The sequence below is a fragment of the Bubalus kerabau genome, chromosome 1, assembly GCF_029407905.1.
Source record: "Bubalus kerabau isolate K-KA32 ecotype Philippines breed swamp buffalo chromosome 1, PCC_UOA_SB_1v2, whole genome shotgun sequence".
Classification (NCBI taxonomy): Eukaryota; Metazoa; Chordata; class Mammalia; order Artiodactyla; family Bovidae; genus Bubalus; species Bubalus kerabau.
Genome location: NC_073624.1, coordinates 44,850,444 through 44,866,781, shown reverse-complemented (window position 1 = coordinate 44,866,781; position 16,338 = coordinate 44,850,444). Strand labels below are relative to the sequence as shown.

The following is a 16,338-nucleotide window of genomic DNA, read 5'->3' as shown; positions in this document are numbered from 1 at the left end:
AATAGAGTCATAACTAGAGGCTTTTCAATTTAATTTCATAAATATATTGTTGTTGTTCAGTCGCTAAGTCATGTCCGACTCTGCGACCCCATGAACTGCAGCACACTAGTCTATCCTGTCCTTCAATATAATAAATGTATTGGATTTATTTATCTATAATATATGCAAATCAATGTATTAAATTTAACCAATTAGATATTTTTATATATGTAATATATATAAATAAATTATTAAATTTAACCAATTAGGTAATAAAGCTGGTCACAAAAGCTACAAAGAAAGAACTGATTATAGAAATTAATTTTCAATTTTTAACTCTAAGAGTATTTCATTATCTTGGACAATACTTTCATAGATGACCAGAAACCAAGATATTTTCCCATGAACAGCTGCTTAGGGATCACATCATTCAGATTAACATTCAGAATTGGAAAGAGAGAAAATTACATTTCCTGTGAGGTCTACACCTCTGCAATCCTCTAAGCCATTTGGAATCAAAACCAACCGCCCCAACTCTCACCCTCCTACCCTGCCCCCGCAACTGCTTTGATCTGAATTGCTTCTTATTTGAGGAGGACTGAGTTGTGTAACTTCCTCCTTCATTTTCCTTAAATTGGGCTCCATAGATGTCTGCAGTGTTCTTAGGAGAAACAGTTTGGATAATGTTGCCTGAGTCGGTATTAATTTGAAATAGTGCCTATAAATCATTGCCTTTTTAGGAAAAAGCAAAAGCACATTATATGAATGACTATTTAAAACCACAATAATGTCATTGTGATCATCCTCAATGGCTGGGTCAATCAAAATAACCAGAAAAAGCCAAATTCAATACCTGAATAAAAATTCTTAGATACAATACAGTGTGAATTAAAGCATGCAAACCAGTTTATCCCTCTTTCTACAACAGATTAATTCATGAAAATGTGTGAAATATGAATTTTGTTATCCAAATTCTGTTTTTAAAGCCTTATCTCATTTTTGCATGTTGCTTTACAATTTTAAAAGCATTGAATATATGCTTTCTTGGGTAAATGTCTCTCACCAACTCTGTTAATAGGTGGAATTATGGGAAATAAATGTAGGTAATTTGTCAAGACACACAGAAAGTAGTAGAGTTGGGGGCCTCAGACAGATTATTTCAGTTTAAAGAAGATACCCATGTCCTTTTGTGATGTAAACAAGTCCTTTGAAATAAAGGCATGACCTAATTTTCCATGTTAGAAAATACAAATTTTTATGTTGGATTTATTTAAAGCAGTATGTACCTGTATGTATAATATGTTTTTGTTGCTTTCTTATTTCTGTTTTTGGAGAAGAGCATGGCTGAGTTATATGTTCCGTAGTCATATTATTATGTGTTTTATCCTCTGAGTGAACAGAAAATAATGACTTGCCTTAAAGAGATTTTTTTTTTTAAACTTTACATAATTGTATTAGTTTTTGTTTCCATTCTGATTAATATTTTTTAATTCCAGCCAGTTCAAAATATCTTTAAAATCTTAGATCACAGCTGCTAATTCATTAGTCCCCTATACTGATCTCAAACTCATGACTGCCTAGGCAAATTAATGTGCATTATTTATTGTTTAAGATTGGCCTTTTAACCAGAGAAACTATCTATTGAGCCATCCTGCAGTTTGAATATCAAGAGTTACAACTTTTGTTGCACAGGAAGAGAATCTGTGGTTTAAAGATCTAATCTTATTTTATTAGATTACCAACTACCTGGTAGTTATTTTGGGAACCAGTAAATCAGTCTCCACTTATCTGAAAACAGAAGAACTTCTTTATAAGGATTTATGTCAGCAAATAAAAAACTTACAGAGTATTTGGAGTTGTCCAGGTAAAGGTTCTAGAGGAAAGAGAATGATTGCTTTGGTTCTCATAAAAAACTGATGATGATTTCTCCAGGGTTTTGATAAATGACAATTTCAGAAGAGCCACAATGCAATCAAATAGTAGAATCAATAGTAAAGATCAGTGGAGAGGATGAACCCAGAGTTCAAACCTGATATTAAGTCTCTTTGCAATTTAAAGCAAGTAATTTAAGTTGGCTTTGAGCAAACGCCCTCTTCCAACAACACAAGAGAAGACTCTACACATGGACATCACCAGATGGTCAATACCAAAATCAGATTGATTATATTCTTTGCAGCCAAAGATGGAGAAGCTCTATACGGTCAGCAAAACAAGACTGGGAGCTGACTGTGTCTCAGATCATGAACTCCTTATTGCAAAATTCAGACTTAAATTGACAAATGTAGGGAAAACCACTAGACCATTCAGGTATGACCTAAATCAAATCCCTTATGATTATAAAGTGGAAGTGACAGATTCAAGGGATTAGATCTGATAGAGTGCCTTAAGAACTATGGATGGAGGTTCGTGACATTGTACAAGAGGCAGTGATGAAGACCATCCCCAAGAAAAAGAAATGCAAAAAGTCAAAATGGTTGTCTGAGGGAGCCTGACAAATAGCTGTGAAAAGAAGAGAAGCAAAAAGCAAAGGAGAAAAGGAAAGATATACCCATTTGAATCCAGAGTTCCAAAGAATAGCAAGGAGAGAGAAGAAGCCTTCCTCAGTGATCAATGCAAAGAAATAGAGGAAAATAATAGAATGGGAAAGACTAGAGATCTCTTCAAGAAAATTTGAGGGAACATTTCATGCAAAAATGGGCACAATAAAGGACAGAAATGGTATGGACCTAATAGAAGCAGAAGATATTAAGAAGAGGTGGCAGGAATACACAGAAGAACTATACAAAAATGATCTTCATGACCCAGATAACCACGATGGTGTGATCACTCACCTAGAGCCAAACATCTTGGAATGTGAAGTCAAGTGGGCCCTAGGAAACATCACTATGAACAAAGCTAGTGGAGGTGATAGAATTCCAGTTGAGCTATTTCAAATCCTAAAAGATGATGCTATGAAAGTGCTGCATTCAATATGCCAGCAAATTTGGAAAACTCAGCAGTGGCCACAGGACTGGAAAAGGTCAGTTTTCATTCCAATCCCAAAGAAAGGTAATGCCAAAGAATGTTCAAACTACTGCACAATTGCACTCATCTCACACACTAGCCAAGTAATGCTCAAAATTCTCCAAGCCAGGCTTCAGCAGTATATGAACCATGAAATTCCAGGTGTTCAAGCTGGATTTAGAAAAGGCAGAGGAACCAGAGATCAAATTGCCAACATTCGCTGGATCATCGAAAAAGCAAGAGAGTTCCAGAAAAACATCTATTTCTGCTCTATTGACTATGCCAAAGCCTTTGACTGTATGGATCACAACAGACTGTAGAAAATTCTTCAAGAGATGGAATACCAGACCACCTGACCTGCCTCTTGAGAGATCTGTATATAGGTCAAGAAGCAACAGTTAGAACTGAACATGGAACAACAGACTGGTTCCAAATTGTATATCGTCACCCTGCTTATTTAACTTATATGCAGAGTATAACATGCAAAATGATGGGCTGGATGAAGCATAAGCTGGAATCAAATTGTTGGGAGAAATATCAATAACCTCAGATATGCCGATGACACCATCTTATGGCAGAAAGCAAAGAAGAACTAAAGAGCCTCTTTATGACAGTGAAAGAGGAGAGTGAAAAAGTTGGCTTACAACTTTTTCAACATTCAGAAAACTGAATCTAAGATCTAAACTGAATCTAAAACTAAGATCATGGCATCCGGTCCCATCAACTCATGTCAAATAGATGGGGAAACAATGGAAATAGTGACAGACTTTATTTTGGGGTCTCCAAAATGACTGCAGATGGTGGGTCACTGCAGCCATGAAATTAAAAGACTCTTGCTTCTTGGAAGAAAAGTTATGACCAACCTAGACAGCATATTAAAAAGCAGAGACATTTACTTTGCCAACAAATGTCCATCTAGTCAAAGCTATGGTTCTTCCAGTAGGCATGTACGGATGTTGTACCACAAAGAAAGCTGAGCACCAAAGAACTGAAGCTTTTGAACTGTGATGTTGGGACCCTTGAGAGAGTCCCTTTGACTGCAAGGAGATTAAACCAGTCAATCCTAAAGGAACTCAGTCCTGAATATTCATTGGAAGGACTGATACTGAAGCTGAAACTCCAATACTTTGGCCACCTGATGCAAAGAACTGACTCATTGGAAAAGAACCTGATGCCAGGAAAGATTGAAGGTGAAAGGAGAAGGGGACGACAGAGGATGAGATGGTTGGATGGCATCACCAACTGGATGGACATGAGTTTGAGTAAGCTCCTGGAGTTGGTGATGAACAGGGAAGCCTGGCATGCTGCAATCCATGGGGTGGCAAAGAGTCAGACACAACTGAGCAACTGAACTGAATTTAAGTTTCCCTCTTTTAAAGGGATATAATAATAGCTAACTCTGCATCACAAAGTATAAAATAAAATAATTTGAGTTCCTTAAAAGTAATCTTGCAGTTTAAGGTGTTAATCTATGTTGCTTTAAAAAGCCTTACCACCCACAGCAACAATGTTGAGTTAAGAATGTAAGTCAAACATTTAGCCTCCTTTCCCACATGGGTGGGACTCCTCCTTGCACATTACCTCCCTTGTAGTGGAGGGTGGGGTAGGGCCGAGAGAAGGAACAGTGAGACCTGAGCTGGGGACTACAGACAGCCTGAGCAGGAACCTCAGGAAGACACTGAGAGCTGAGTACTTAAGCCTCTCACAGCTTTTGATATGGGGTTGTACAGAAGATTCCTTTCAGTGTCCAGGTTCTAGGGTTCTTCTGACATTGAAGTTAAAAATTAAGAGGCTGCCTGACCTTGTGCTAACCCTTGAGAAGAAATCAAGCCCCTGGAAACATCTGTCTGCCTTTGTTCAATTCCCCTGATCTTTAGGGTGATATTTACAAGCCTGTACTGTCTTCCCCAGGACCCCTTGAGGCCTGAAACATGTTTACTAACCAGATTATTTGGCTCCAGGAAATAAAATACATGTACAAAAATAATCTGGGATGGATTCTTACTTTTTTAGCTTTTTGACAACAACACTCTCCATTCCACCTCTCCCTCAGAATAACTTGTGAATATATTGTTCAGATCAGATCAGATCAGTAGCTCAGTTGTGTCCGACTCTTTGTGACCCCATGAATCGCAGCACGCCAGGCCTCCCTGTCCATCACCAACTCCTGGAGTTCACTCAAACTCACGTCCATCGAGTCAGTCATGCCATCCAGCCATCTCATCCTCTGTCGTCCCCTTCTCCTCTTGCCCCCAATCCCTCCCAGCGTGTTAGACTCTAACAATTTATTGGGAAAGTATGTTGGTATGTTCCAGTTGTATTGGAAAGGTTCTACCTGTGTTATTTTATTACCAACATCTTTCATGAGTGTCTGAAGCCTAGAAGAGTTAATTGAGTATTTTATTTTTCCTCTAATTTCTAAAAGAATGCTACGTGACAGTAATTTTGGTTAACATTAGGAAATTAGAAATTACCTAAGTTTTAGAGATATTTGATTATTTTGATTAGTTTTTTGGCTTTTTTATTTTTATTTTTTTGTAAAGCAGTGGGAGATTACAAAAGAACTGATTAAAAAACTGGAAGCTTTTTAAGACATTTGAAGCTCAAAGAGGAGTATTTTAAGATGTGCCTCAGTTAGAGTCTGACACAACTTAGCAATTAAACAACAACAAATTTACTTGAGAGTCCCTGTAGTCCCCACAGACCTGAGCAGGAAGGGCTTGTCTCCTGTGCAGCATTTGCAGGAACAGGCTATCTGTTAAACCCCAAACTAAGAACCAGTCACCAGTTCTTTTTTGGTGTGGAAGTGGATTCCCTCTCCTGCCTAACTCTCACATTGCCTAATGCCCCAGGCCCAGAGTTGGCATTTTTCAAACTGACCCATGTTTTGTCTGACCACATTGACCCATTATATTTTTGTCTCACCTACATTTTCTCAGGAAACTTCAGAGTTCTGGCCTTGGGTATTCCTCTTAACTTACAGAAACTGAACTTTTATAGTACAGACCATGTAAGCCAACTGAGTGATTTCCAAATTCTTCAGCATTGTAATAAACATTTAGATTTTTGTGAAAATCTCCTCCCTCCTTTCTTCCCTTTCCTCAAAAAAAAGTTTTAATTTTATTTTTAATTCAGCTTTTATTTTGAAAAGCTTGTGAAGGATGTTGCCAGAACTTGTGATCAATTGCCACATCCAAGGGTCATATTAACCTTGCATTGTATTGCATGCATGCTCAGTTGTGTCTGATTCTGCAACCCCATGGACTCTAGCCTGCCAGGCTCTTCTGTCCATGAACCTTCTGGGAAGAATACTGGAGTGGGTTGCCATTTCCTACTCCAGGGGATCCTCCCAACCCATGGATCGAACCCACATCTCTTGCATCTCCTGCATTAGCAGGCAGATTCTTTACCATTTCGTCACCTGGGAAGCCCCATGTTAGCCTAACACTGAAAAACACTAATATAAATCTTATACTTCTCACTGACTTTAATTATTTAAATTTAAAATATACTATTGTTATATATTCTTGCCTGGAGAATCCCATGGACAGAGGAGCCTGGCAGGCTACAGTCCATGGGGTCGCAAGAGTCGGTCACAACTTAGCGACTAAACCACCACCACCACTGATTGGCCCACTTATTTTATTATATGCTTGCTTTCAGGAAATCTTCACCGAACTAGCAGTGTTCCTGAATATGTCTACAATCTACACTTGGTTGAAAATGATTTTGCTGGTGTGCGTTCCCCTGTTACTAAAACCTATGACTTGCTAAAGGTAGGATACCAAAGAATATAACCATAGTTATTAGAATACCAAGTAAACATTTTTAAACTTCTATGGGTTATTTTTTAATGTGTACCATTCTCAAGTATTACCATTTCCTAAATGTATTAGAAGAAGATTGGTTTTGTGTGGACATCATGGAAAACTGGAAACTTTAAACTGTATCAAATCCTGGTGCAAATAACTAGACAACCAAGTCTTGTTAAAAACAGATTTTACCCAGAAAGGAGCCGACTTCTCTGTGTGATTTAGAGAAACCAACATCTTGTGTAATAGTCCTAGGATAATTAATCTTCAACAAAGATGAAAACTGATTCATGCCTCATTTAAATTTTATTTCTCTTTTGTGCAGACAGGCACAGCCCCCACTTATGAAGGTCGCTGGGGAAGAGGAACTTCGCAGTACAGCTCCCAGAAGTCGGTGGAGGAGAGGTTCTTCAGGCAGCCTCTAAGGAGACTTGAGATTTCCCCAGACAGCAGCCCTGAGAGGGCTCAGTACGCACACAGCGAGCACCATTACAGCCAGAGAAGCCAGGCCGGCCACACCTTGCGGCACCAAGAGAGCAGGAGGTCCACGCTTCTCGTGCCACCTCGCTACGCCCGCTCAGAAATTGTAGGTTTCAGCCACTCCGGGGCGGTGGGCAGACAGCGTCACTACGACACCTACAACAGGCGCTACCAGTACGGGTCTGTGAATGAAGCCGATTTTGACGGCGCTCCTGTCCACCCGGTAGTGCTCACCTACCCCAGGCCTGGGACCAGCCACAGCCTGGGCAACCTCCTGGAGAAGGAGAACTACATGACTGCGGGACTCGCCGCGGGGCAGGCCAGGCCGGCGCCCATGCCGCCGGGCACGCAGGGCCGGGCAGAGCGGTCGTCCTGGCATCAGAGCTCCTTCCACAGCACCCGCACACTGAGGGAAGCCGAGGCGGGCGGGAGGAGGCCGCACATGACCGTGGGCCAGGTGGCGGCAGGAGGAAGTGGGATCATGCTCGCCGCCGAGAGAAGCACTTTCACCGAGGCCCAGTCTGGGTGAGTCCCCTTCTCAATCTGCAGCGCTGTCAGTGCCAGCACATTCTGTTCCCACAGCCCTCAACTGAGTGAGCTGGCGCTTCTGGGGCTGCAGAGAAAGGCTTCCAGAGATAAGTGATTAAAATAATGACTTCTCAGGCAGCTGCCTAATTGACAGCTTAGCCTATTTACCGCAGGGACAGGGGCCAAGCTACCTGCTTGTATGGCAGCTCTGCGGGGAAATGTGGCTTTTAGTCCATCTGTTTCAAATTAGATGATGGCTAAAGGGAGGCCTGACCCCTTGGTTATGTGAAAATCTGCTTTGAATGGAGCTAACTCCAAAGTAGACGAAGAAATGGATAATTACATGCATTTTTCTCAATCATTCCTTGAAATAAAGGAAGGAAAAAGGCAAAAATGTTTATTCTCGGTGTTAAAAGTGAACCACAAATGCTGTTTTGATAACACTACCGAAAAAGGAAGAGCTAATCAGAGGCAACTAATTTCTAAATGTCTCTTTTCCTTTGATATACCTGATAATTTTATTCAATATTATTTGACTGTAGTATAAGGGATGTATCAGAGTTTCTGTTTTGTAGTACTGAATAATTAAAATACTTGAAGTTTCAAAGTCATTCCTTTGCCTCTCCTGTTTATGTTATGGCTTGATTAATCTAGTGTTTGGAACTTAACTTTCATCAAGTTTAATGCTGGAGCACAAATTTTGTAAACTGAGGAACTCACTAAGAGAAAAATTGAGAAATGGATGGATGATTGATTACATTAGTAACTACTAAAATAATTATGTATCATTATGGTAAAACATTAAATATTTGATTTTTTTTTTAACCTGTGAAGTTGGTTAATGGAAATTATTACCTTTAATCATCCCTTTAAGTGAAATTGTGCAGTATACTCATTGATTAGGTAGGCACCGGTGAGAAAAGATTTTAGGGCTAATCTAATCTTGAAGCAAGAAATATTTTTTATAAAACAAAAATGAATATGAGACATAACATTTCTTTAGAAAGTAGATCTTTGTCAATATGGACACACTTATAAAAAGAAAAATGCATGAGGTAATTATTTATGGAGGGAAAAGCTGATCAATTCTTTTAAATCGATAATTCAAGATGTATTTAATGCCTGCTATATTGTAAGATTTGTGCTTGGTCAGTTTTAATGAAATGATTCTAACAGCAATAGAACTGTTGCTTCACATTCTCCACAGCTGGCACTCTTCTCTTCTTCCATCTCTGTCCTCCTGCTTCCACCACCTTGTCACTTCCCAGTCTGTCATCCACTCACTGCAGTATGACTTTAGTCCCCAACATTTCTGAAATAGGCTCCCCACAGGTCTACCAATGACTGCCCTAATGCTACATCTGAAGCAGACACATAATTAGCACCTATATTAGTCTGTGGGCAGCATTTAATAAACTGAAATTCTCTCTTCCCTGGGTTGTCAGGACACCAGCTTCTCCTGGTTTCTTCTAGCCATGTCTTAGGCTTCCCTGCAAGGACTTTTTTGCATGCCCAAGGAAGTCATCCAGAGAAGGCAATGGCAACCCACTCCAGTAATCTTGCTTGGAAAATCCCATGGACGGAGGAGCCTGGTAGGCTGCAGTCCATGGGGTCGGACACAACTGAGCGACTTCACTTTCACTTTTCACTTTCATGCATTGGAGGGGGAAATGGCAACCCACTCCAGTGGGATTCTCCAGCCTGGAGAATCCCAGAGATGGCGGGGCCTGGTGGGCTGCCATCTGTGGGGTCGCATAGAGTTGGACACGACTGAAGCGACTTAGCAGCAGAAACAGCAAGGAAGTTATCTTCATCAACCCTTCTGTTTTGGTCTTGGTGCTTTTATAAAGAGGCCCTGCATACTGCACTTACATCCTGTGATTCCCAGTGTTTCATTTTCATCTCTGTCCTCTATCCTCAACTCTAAATTTGTATGTATTTCTAACAACCTCATGGACTCAGTATGTTCAAAATTAAATTTATCAGCTCTTCCCTACCTTCTATTCCTGACCATCTCCTCATACTAAAGTCCTGTCATTTATAAACCTGGGAGTCATTCTTGTCTTTTCCCTTCATAGTCACGTATCACCAAGCTATTATTTTTAATTCCTTAATGGGTTGTAAATTTTTACCCTCTTTCTGTCTCTATTGCATAGGTCTCTCTGCCTCTGGTCTTGCTCTCAATCATTCTCTAAAACTGTTAGAAGGATCTTCCAAACTCTGATGACACCTCTCCACAACTTATAATCTTCCCATAATTCCACAAAACCTTTGTGCTTTTTAGCATGGCACGCAAAGCCCATGTTTCCACCTCTGCTTACACTCTAGTCTGATCTCTTTCTACTCTTTTTCACCCTTCATCATCATCATCCCTAAAAACACACCTGAACACTCAAACCACCTTGAACCTCTTGCTTTTCTTGTTGTTGTTCAGTTGCTAAGTTGTGTCCGACTATTTGCAACCCCATGGACTACAGCATGCCAGGCTTCCCTGCCCTTCACTATCTCCCAGGGATTGCTCTAACTCATGTCCATTGAATCAGTGATGCCATTCAACCATCTCATCCTCTATCACCCCCCTTCTCCTCCTGCCATCAATCTTTCCCAGCTTCAGGGTCTTTTCCAATGAGATGGCTCTTCACATCAGGTGGCTGAAGTATTAAAGCTTCAGCTTCAGCATCAGTCCTTCCAGTGAATATTCAGGGTTGATTTCCTTAAGGGTTGACTGGTTTGATCCTCCTTGCTGTCCAAGAGACTCTCAGGAGTCTTTTCCAGCACCACAGTTTGAAAGCATCAGTTCTTTGGTGCTCAGTCTTCTTTATGGTCCAACTCACATCCATACATGACTACTGGAAAACCATAGCTTTGACTATATGGACCTTTGTCAGCAAACAGATGTCCGTGCTTTTTAATACGCTGTCTAGGTTTGTCATAGCTTTTCTTCCAGGGAGGAAGTGTCTTTTAACTTCATGGCTGCAGTCACAGTGATTTTGGAACCAGAAAATGAAATCTGTCTCTGCTTCCATTTTTTTTTCCCTTCTATTTGCCATGAAGTGATTGGACCAGATGCCACAATCTTAGTTTTTTGAATGTTGAGTTTTAAGCCAGCTTTTTCACTCTCCTCTTTCATCCTCATCAAGAGTCTCTTTAGTTCCTTTGTGCTTTCTGCCATTAGAGTGGTATCATCTGCATTTCTGAGGTTACTGATATTTCTCCCTGCAATCTTGATTCCAGCTTGTGATTCATCCAGCCCAGCATTTCTCATGATGTACTCTGCATATAAGTTAAATAAGCAGGGTGACAACATACAACCTTGATGTATATTCCCAATTTTGAACCAGTCCATTGTTCCATGTCCAGTTCTAACTGTTGCTTCTTGACTTGCATACAGGTTTCTCAGGAGGCAGGTAAGGTGGTCTGTTATTCCCACCTCGAAGAATTTCCCACAGTTTGTTGTGATCCACACAAAGGCTTTAGCACAGTCAATGAAGTAGAAGTAGATGTTTTTTTGGAACTCTCTTGCTTTTTCTATGATCCAACAGATGTTGGCAATTTGATCTCTGGTTCCTCTGCCTTTTCTAAATCCAGCTTTTATATCTGTAAATTCTTGGTTCACGTATAGTTGAAGCCTAACTTGAAGGATGTTGAACATTACCTTGCTAGCATGTAAAATCAGCAGAATTGTATAGTAGTTTGAACATTCTTTGGCATTGCCCTTCTTTGGAATGATAAGTATTGATTCACTTATTTTATTTCTTTTTATCTTTGTGCCTTCTTTTCTTCTTTCCTTCCGTTCTTTCCCTCTTCCTTCCTTCTTTTCTTATATACCTGTCTAATCTATTTCTTCCCAGTAGCTATTTTTTGGCTGGCTAATCATGGCTGGATGGCATCACCGACTCGATGGACGTGAGTCTGAGTGAACTCCGGGAGTTGGTGATGGACAGGGAGGCCTGGCGTGCTGCAATTCATGGGGTCGCAAAGAGTCGGACACGACTGAGCGACTGAACTGAACTGAACTGAATCATGATTCTAGATTTATCTTAGTTACCACCTAACCACTTGCCTCGCCAACTAGGTGCTCCAGATAGTTGCACTGTGTGGGTGTCTGTACTATAGAATAATACATTGTGGTTATTCATTTACCTGTCTGCTCTCCCTCTAATTTTGAGTTATTGTTTTAATAGAGAAAATTTTATTACAATAATTAATCATGTTCCAAGAATAGAAGAAATACTTGGGATCAAGAAATTTAAAATAAAGGGCAAGAAATCTATTCTTAATGATTCCCAAAGTTGCCATCCTAGAGAACAGAAATCATAGAAATGACCACTTCTTGAAAATGCTGCTATGTATGGAAAGGAAACAGGGTCAGGGATATTTCCTATAATGATCAAGGTGGCATCCATATCTGATTCTCTTCCTCCTTTGATGTGTTCCATGGTTCATTTCAGTTCCCCAGGCTGCCCCTGAGAACACATGCTCTGCTCTCCTATGCCTTGTAGTGTCTCACATTTCAAGCTCTATCTAGTGCCTATATATGGAATTCGATTTTTTCACAAAGTCCCACGTGTGAAGAAGTGTTCTTTCACATTTGTGGAACATTCCTATAGAATAGAAATAAAACTATACTCTCTAAAACTGTAATCCTGCATAATGACAGAAGGTATTAAACAATGGGTCTTTGTTTCTAAAAGAAGAATGGCTGGTCAGTTTCTAATGTAGCTGAAAATCAAAACACTGGAGTAGAAGATAGATAGTCAACAGCTGCTCTAAATCAGACTATTGAAAAAGATTTAAGAAATCACTAAGTAAAACGCTGTAATCAGTTTTATGAAAATATGATTTCTGTACATATAACGGACTGGTGGTTCAGCAAATGAATATTAGGTTGCTCCGCTGTACCCAGTACTTCAGTAAGCACCATAGAGATAAAAATTTAATGGGATATATGAAGGTCTAGAGAAGATCTATAAAGAAAAAAATGAGACACATCAAGTACTAGATTGTACTAGTGTCTGTAGGAATTCAGAGAACAAAAGAGTGATGCTTTTGCATTGGTAAAGGGAGACAAAGGTGAGTGACTGTGTCTCTGGTATGATCGCCAGTCAAGTTTGTGATGTAGAGCAGCACAGAACAGAAAAGATGTCATATTAACTTCCCTTCACATCCTCTTAGTTACCTGCTTCTTTAGTTCTTTGATTATTCAGGTCTCTTTCAACAATATCTTTCTTTCCATTTTTAACAGCCCAGTTCACAACTTCATTGCTTCAGCTAAGACTTTTGTAATGCCCTCAAAACTGTCTCTAGAAACTCATATCCACTCTAAAGTCACCTTTGTAAAGCAGTGCTTTCATCACACCTAAAATCTTTGTGAGGTAGGAGGGTTTGCATTTCCTAAGCATCTGACAACACGAGGGAGCTCTTCATTCATCATCTGGTGTTTGCTTGACCTTCAGAGCTGTTCTGATATCTGTGAACCAGCGTGGAGTAGGGCTGTGTTGTTATTGTCAGGAATGTGGTTGCTGAGGGATTGCATACCCAAAAAAAAGTACATGTTTTTAATTTTTTCCTATAATTACTCATATTCTGACCAATAATACTTTACATTGCTTCCTGTTTACATTTTTATGATGAATGTATTGACATCATATTAACATATTAACTAAAGTGGTTGAAAAGACTAACTATTGGAGAATACATTCAGTTGATAATGGAACCCAGGAACAACTGCTCATCCTGATCCTTCCCTCCCCATCCCTTTCTCCCAAGCCACATTTCTATAGGCTTCAAGAAATGTTTTGTAAGTGAGCAGAAAGGGAAGGAGGAGGGAAGAAAGGGAGGCAGAGAAGAAAGTAGGGAGGAAGAGAGAGAGATTGAAGGAGACCAAAAAGGAGCCTGCAGGGCCTTGCCTGGGTACAAAATTCCCTCCATGTCCCTGTTTCTTGTTTGAAGAAAGGCTTTAGTCTCCTAGGCTTTCTCTAAGACCCCAAAAGCAAGAGCTTAAGCAGTTAATGATTAGAACACGAGTCACAGGACTCCTGGTTCACCCTGAGGATATAACAATCTGACATGTATCTTAGAGTTGTTTTGCAGAAATTAGGACCCCTAATCATGGTGGATGGTGACTACATGCTCACCACCAGCACCTTGACCCCATACTGGTTGGAACTGGAAGGCTGAGTGTTAAGATTCCTGGAACATCATTCTGTTACCCCACTAGGAATCAATGAGAAGAATATACACAAGCTGATTAGGCACCCTGCAACCCTCACCCCTAGTTTTCCTTTTAAATATCCTGTCCTGACAGCCATCCTAGTTTTTGAGCATGAGCTGCCCTTTCTCCTTGCTTGGTGTCCTATAACAAACACTGTAGTTTCCTTCAGCACAACCCAGTGTCATTAGATAGGCTTCGCTGTGTATTGGGTGGGCAGACTCCAATTCCATTGGGTAAAGAGAGAATAGAGGAGGAAAGGAATAGCTTTAGCTGGGGACAGGAATACAGAAGGGATGATATTTGAATTGAGTCTTGAAGAATGAAAAGAAATAGGTAGAAGGGTGGGTTTCCTAGAAACATCAGAGAGAGTGGCTTGTGAAGGGCATGCAGCAATTAGAGAAGGGTTAAAAGTCGGGTGTGATTAGTCCATTAGGGGAGGGAGAGGAGATGGAGTGGAGGATGGCAAGAGATGGAGCCAGACTGAGGTCAGAACATATGCTGTGCTATACGGTTGGACTTTACAGACAGTAACAAAAGAGAAAATTGATGCCCTGACAGCTGTGGCAGACGTTCTTGTTGAGGAAGTCTTTGTTCTGTTTGGGAATTGTTTTTAGTGATAAACTGAAGTAGCATTAGGTTGGCTGGCAGTGAATGAAGAACTTCTTTGTGAATCATGTTCAGGAAAATAAAGGATTAGAGTAATGGAATTATTTGTTGGTTGGGAAATTTTGGTTTGGATGGGAAATTTTGTTGGGAAATTCAAACTTTCCTGAGTCATTTATGACTTATGAAATGGATTAATGGCTAAATCTTAAAAAAAGAAGTATTAAACAGAAGGTTATTCTTAGCTTATGAATGCTGTCTCATCAATTTAAACACCTATAGTGGTAGATGGTGAAAGACTTAAAATTTTTTTGACTTTTGATTTCCCTGTAAAGTAATTGGAGTCCATGCCTGTGAAATATTTCCATCTCTTTTTAAAAGGGAGTTTATGTTAAATAAAAGTGATTCAGATTCTAGTTTTAATGGTAATAGCCTACATTTTTACCAATTAAATTGACTCCTGAGGCATAAAAGTTTAAAATATGAGATCATTATATAATTCTCAGTATAGATGCCAGGACTGCTTCATTTTTAATACCCTTATACTCATGAGGTAACACTTCTGTGTTTGAACATGTGTTTTAGAAGCAGTGGGAATTAGTTTTTAGTCATGAGGCCCGTTACTCTTATCCTCTCACCTGTGCCACACCCATTCACACACAGACATGCCCCTCACAACATAAAAATGCTCCCCTTGGTACATAGGTGCATGTATTGGTGGGTTAGCCTGATATAAGAGAGAATTTCTTCACCATGCTTGCTAGCAGGTGCTGGAAAATACCCTCCCATAATGTCTTAGAAGTCTCTGTTAACTGAAATGAATCAGGTGTGATCCTCGTTGACACCAAAGAGAATCCTAGGTTACTTTTAAGGCATGTCTTTAGCCGCAGTCCTAAGGTGTTGCCATCCTCAGTGTGGTTTCTCTGAGGGGACACTTTGTTGTTGTTGTTGTTGTTCAGTTGCTAAGTCATGTCAGACTCTTTGTGGCCCCATGGACTGCAGTATGCCAGGCTTCCTTGTTCTTCAGTATCTCCGGGAGTTTGCTCAAATTCATGTCCATTGAATCAGTGATGCTGTCCTAACCATCTCATTCTCTGCCCGCCTCTTCTCCTTTTGCCTTCAATCTTTCCCAGCATCAGGGTCTTTTCTATGAGTGGGCTTTTCCAATCAGGTGGTCACAGTATTAGAGCTTCACCTTTAGCATCAGTCCTTCCAATGAATATTCAAGTTTGATTTTCTTTGGAATTGACTCATTTGATCTCCTTGCAGTTCAAGGGACTCTCAAGAGTCTTATTCAGCACCACAGTTCAAAAGCATCAATTCTTTGGCACTCAGACTTCTTTATGGTCCAACTCTCACATCATACATGACTGCTGGAAAAACCATAGCTTTGACTGTACAGACCTTTGTAGGCAAAGTAATGCCTCTGCTTTTTAATATGCTGTCTAAGTTTGTCATAGCTTTCCTTCCAAGGAGCAAGCGTCTTTAAAATAAATAAATAAAATTTAAAAAATAGAAAAGGAAGTACAAATACACCTTGGTATTAGGCTTGGTAATAGGCTGCCTAAACTTAGTCACCCTCCAGGCAGAAATAAAAGGGGAAGGAGAATTAATGCCACTTTTGTGAGGCATTTGGGAGTTATTGTTTTATTCATAGCAATTTTATTTATTCTCTATAAATTATCTTCTCAGTATCAGACTATATCAGATTTCATCAAT

At 40.0% G+C, this 16,338-nt stretch overlaps 1 protein-coding gene across 1 annotated transcript in view; it reads left to right on the top strand.

The window, feature by feature from the left end:
* The window catches only part of PKP2 (plakophilin 2), an 81,349-nt gene that overhangs the window by 8,621 nt on the left and 56,390 nt on the right, over positions 1–16,338 (top strand). Inside the window, exons 2-3 of the mRNA XM_055573853.1 lie at positions 6,646–6,758; positions 7,120–7,799. Of these exons, the coding sequence (XP_055429828.1) occupies positions 6,646–6,758; positions 7,120–7,799 (793 nt within the window). The remainder of the gene's footprint in view (positions 1–6,645; positions 6,759–7,119; positions 7,800–16,338) is intronic.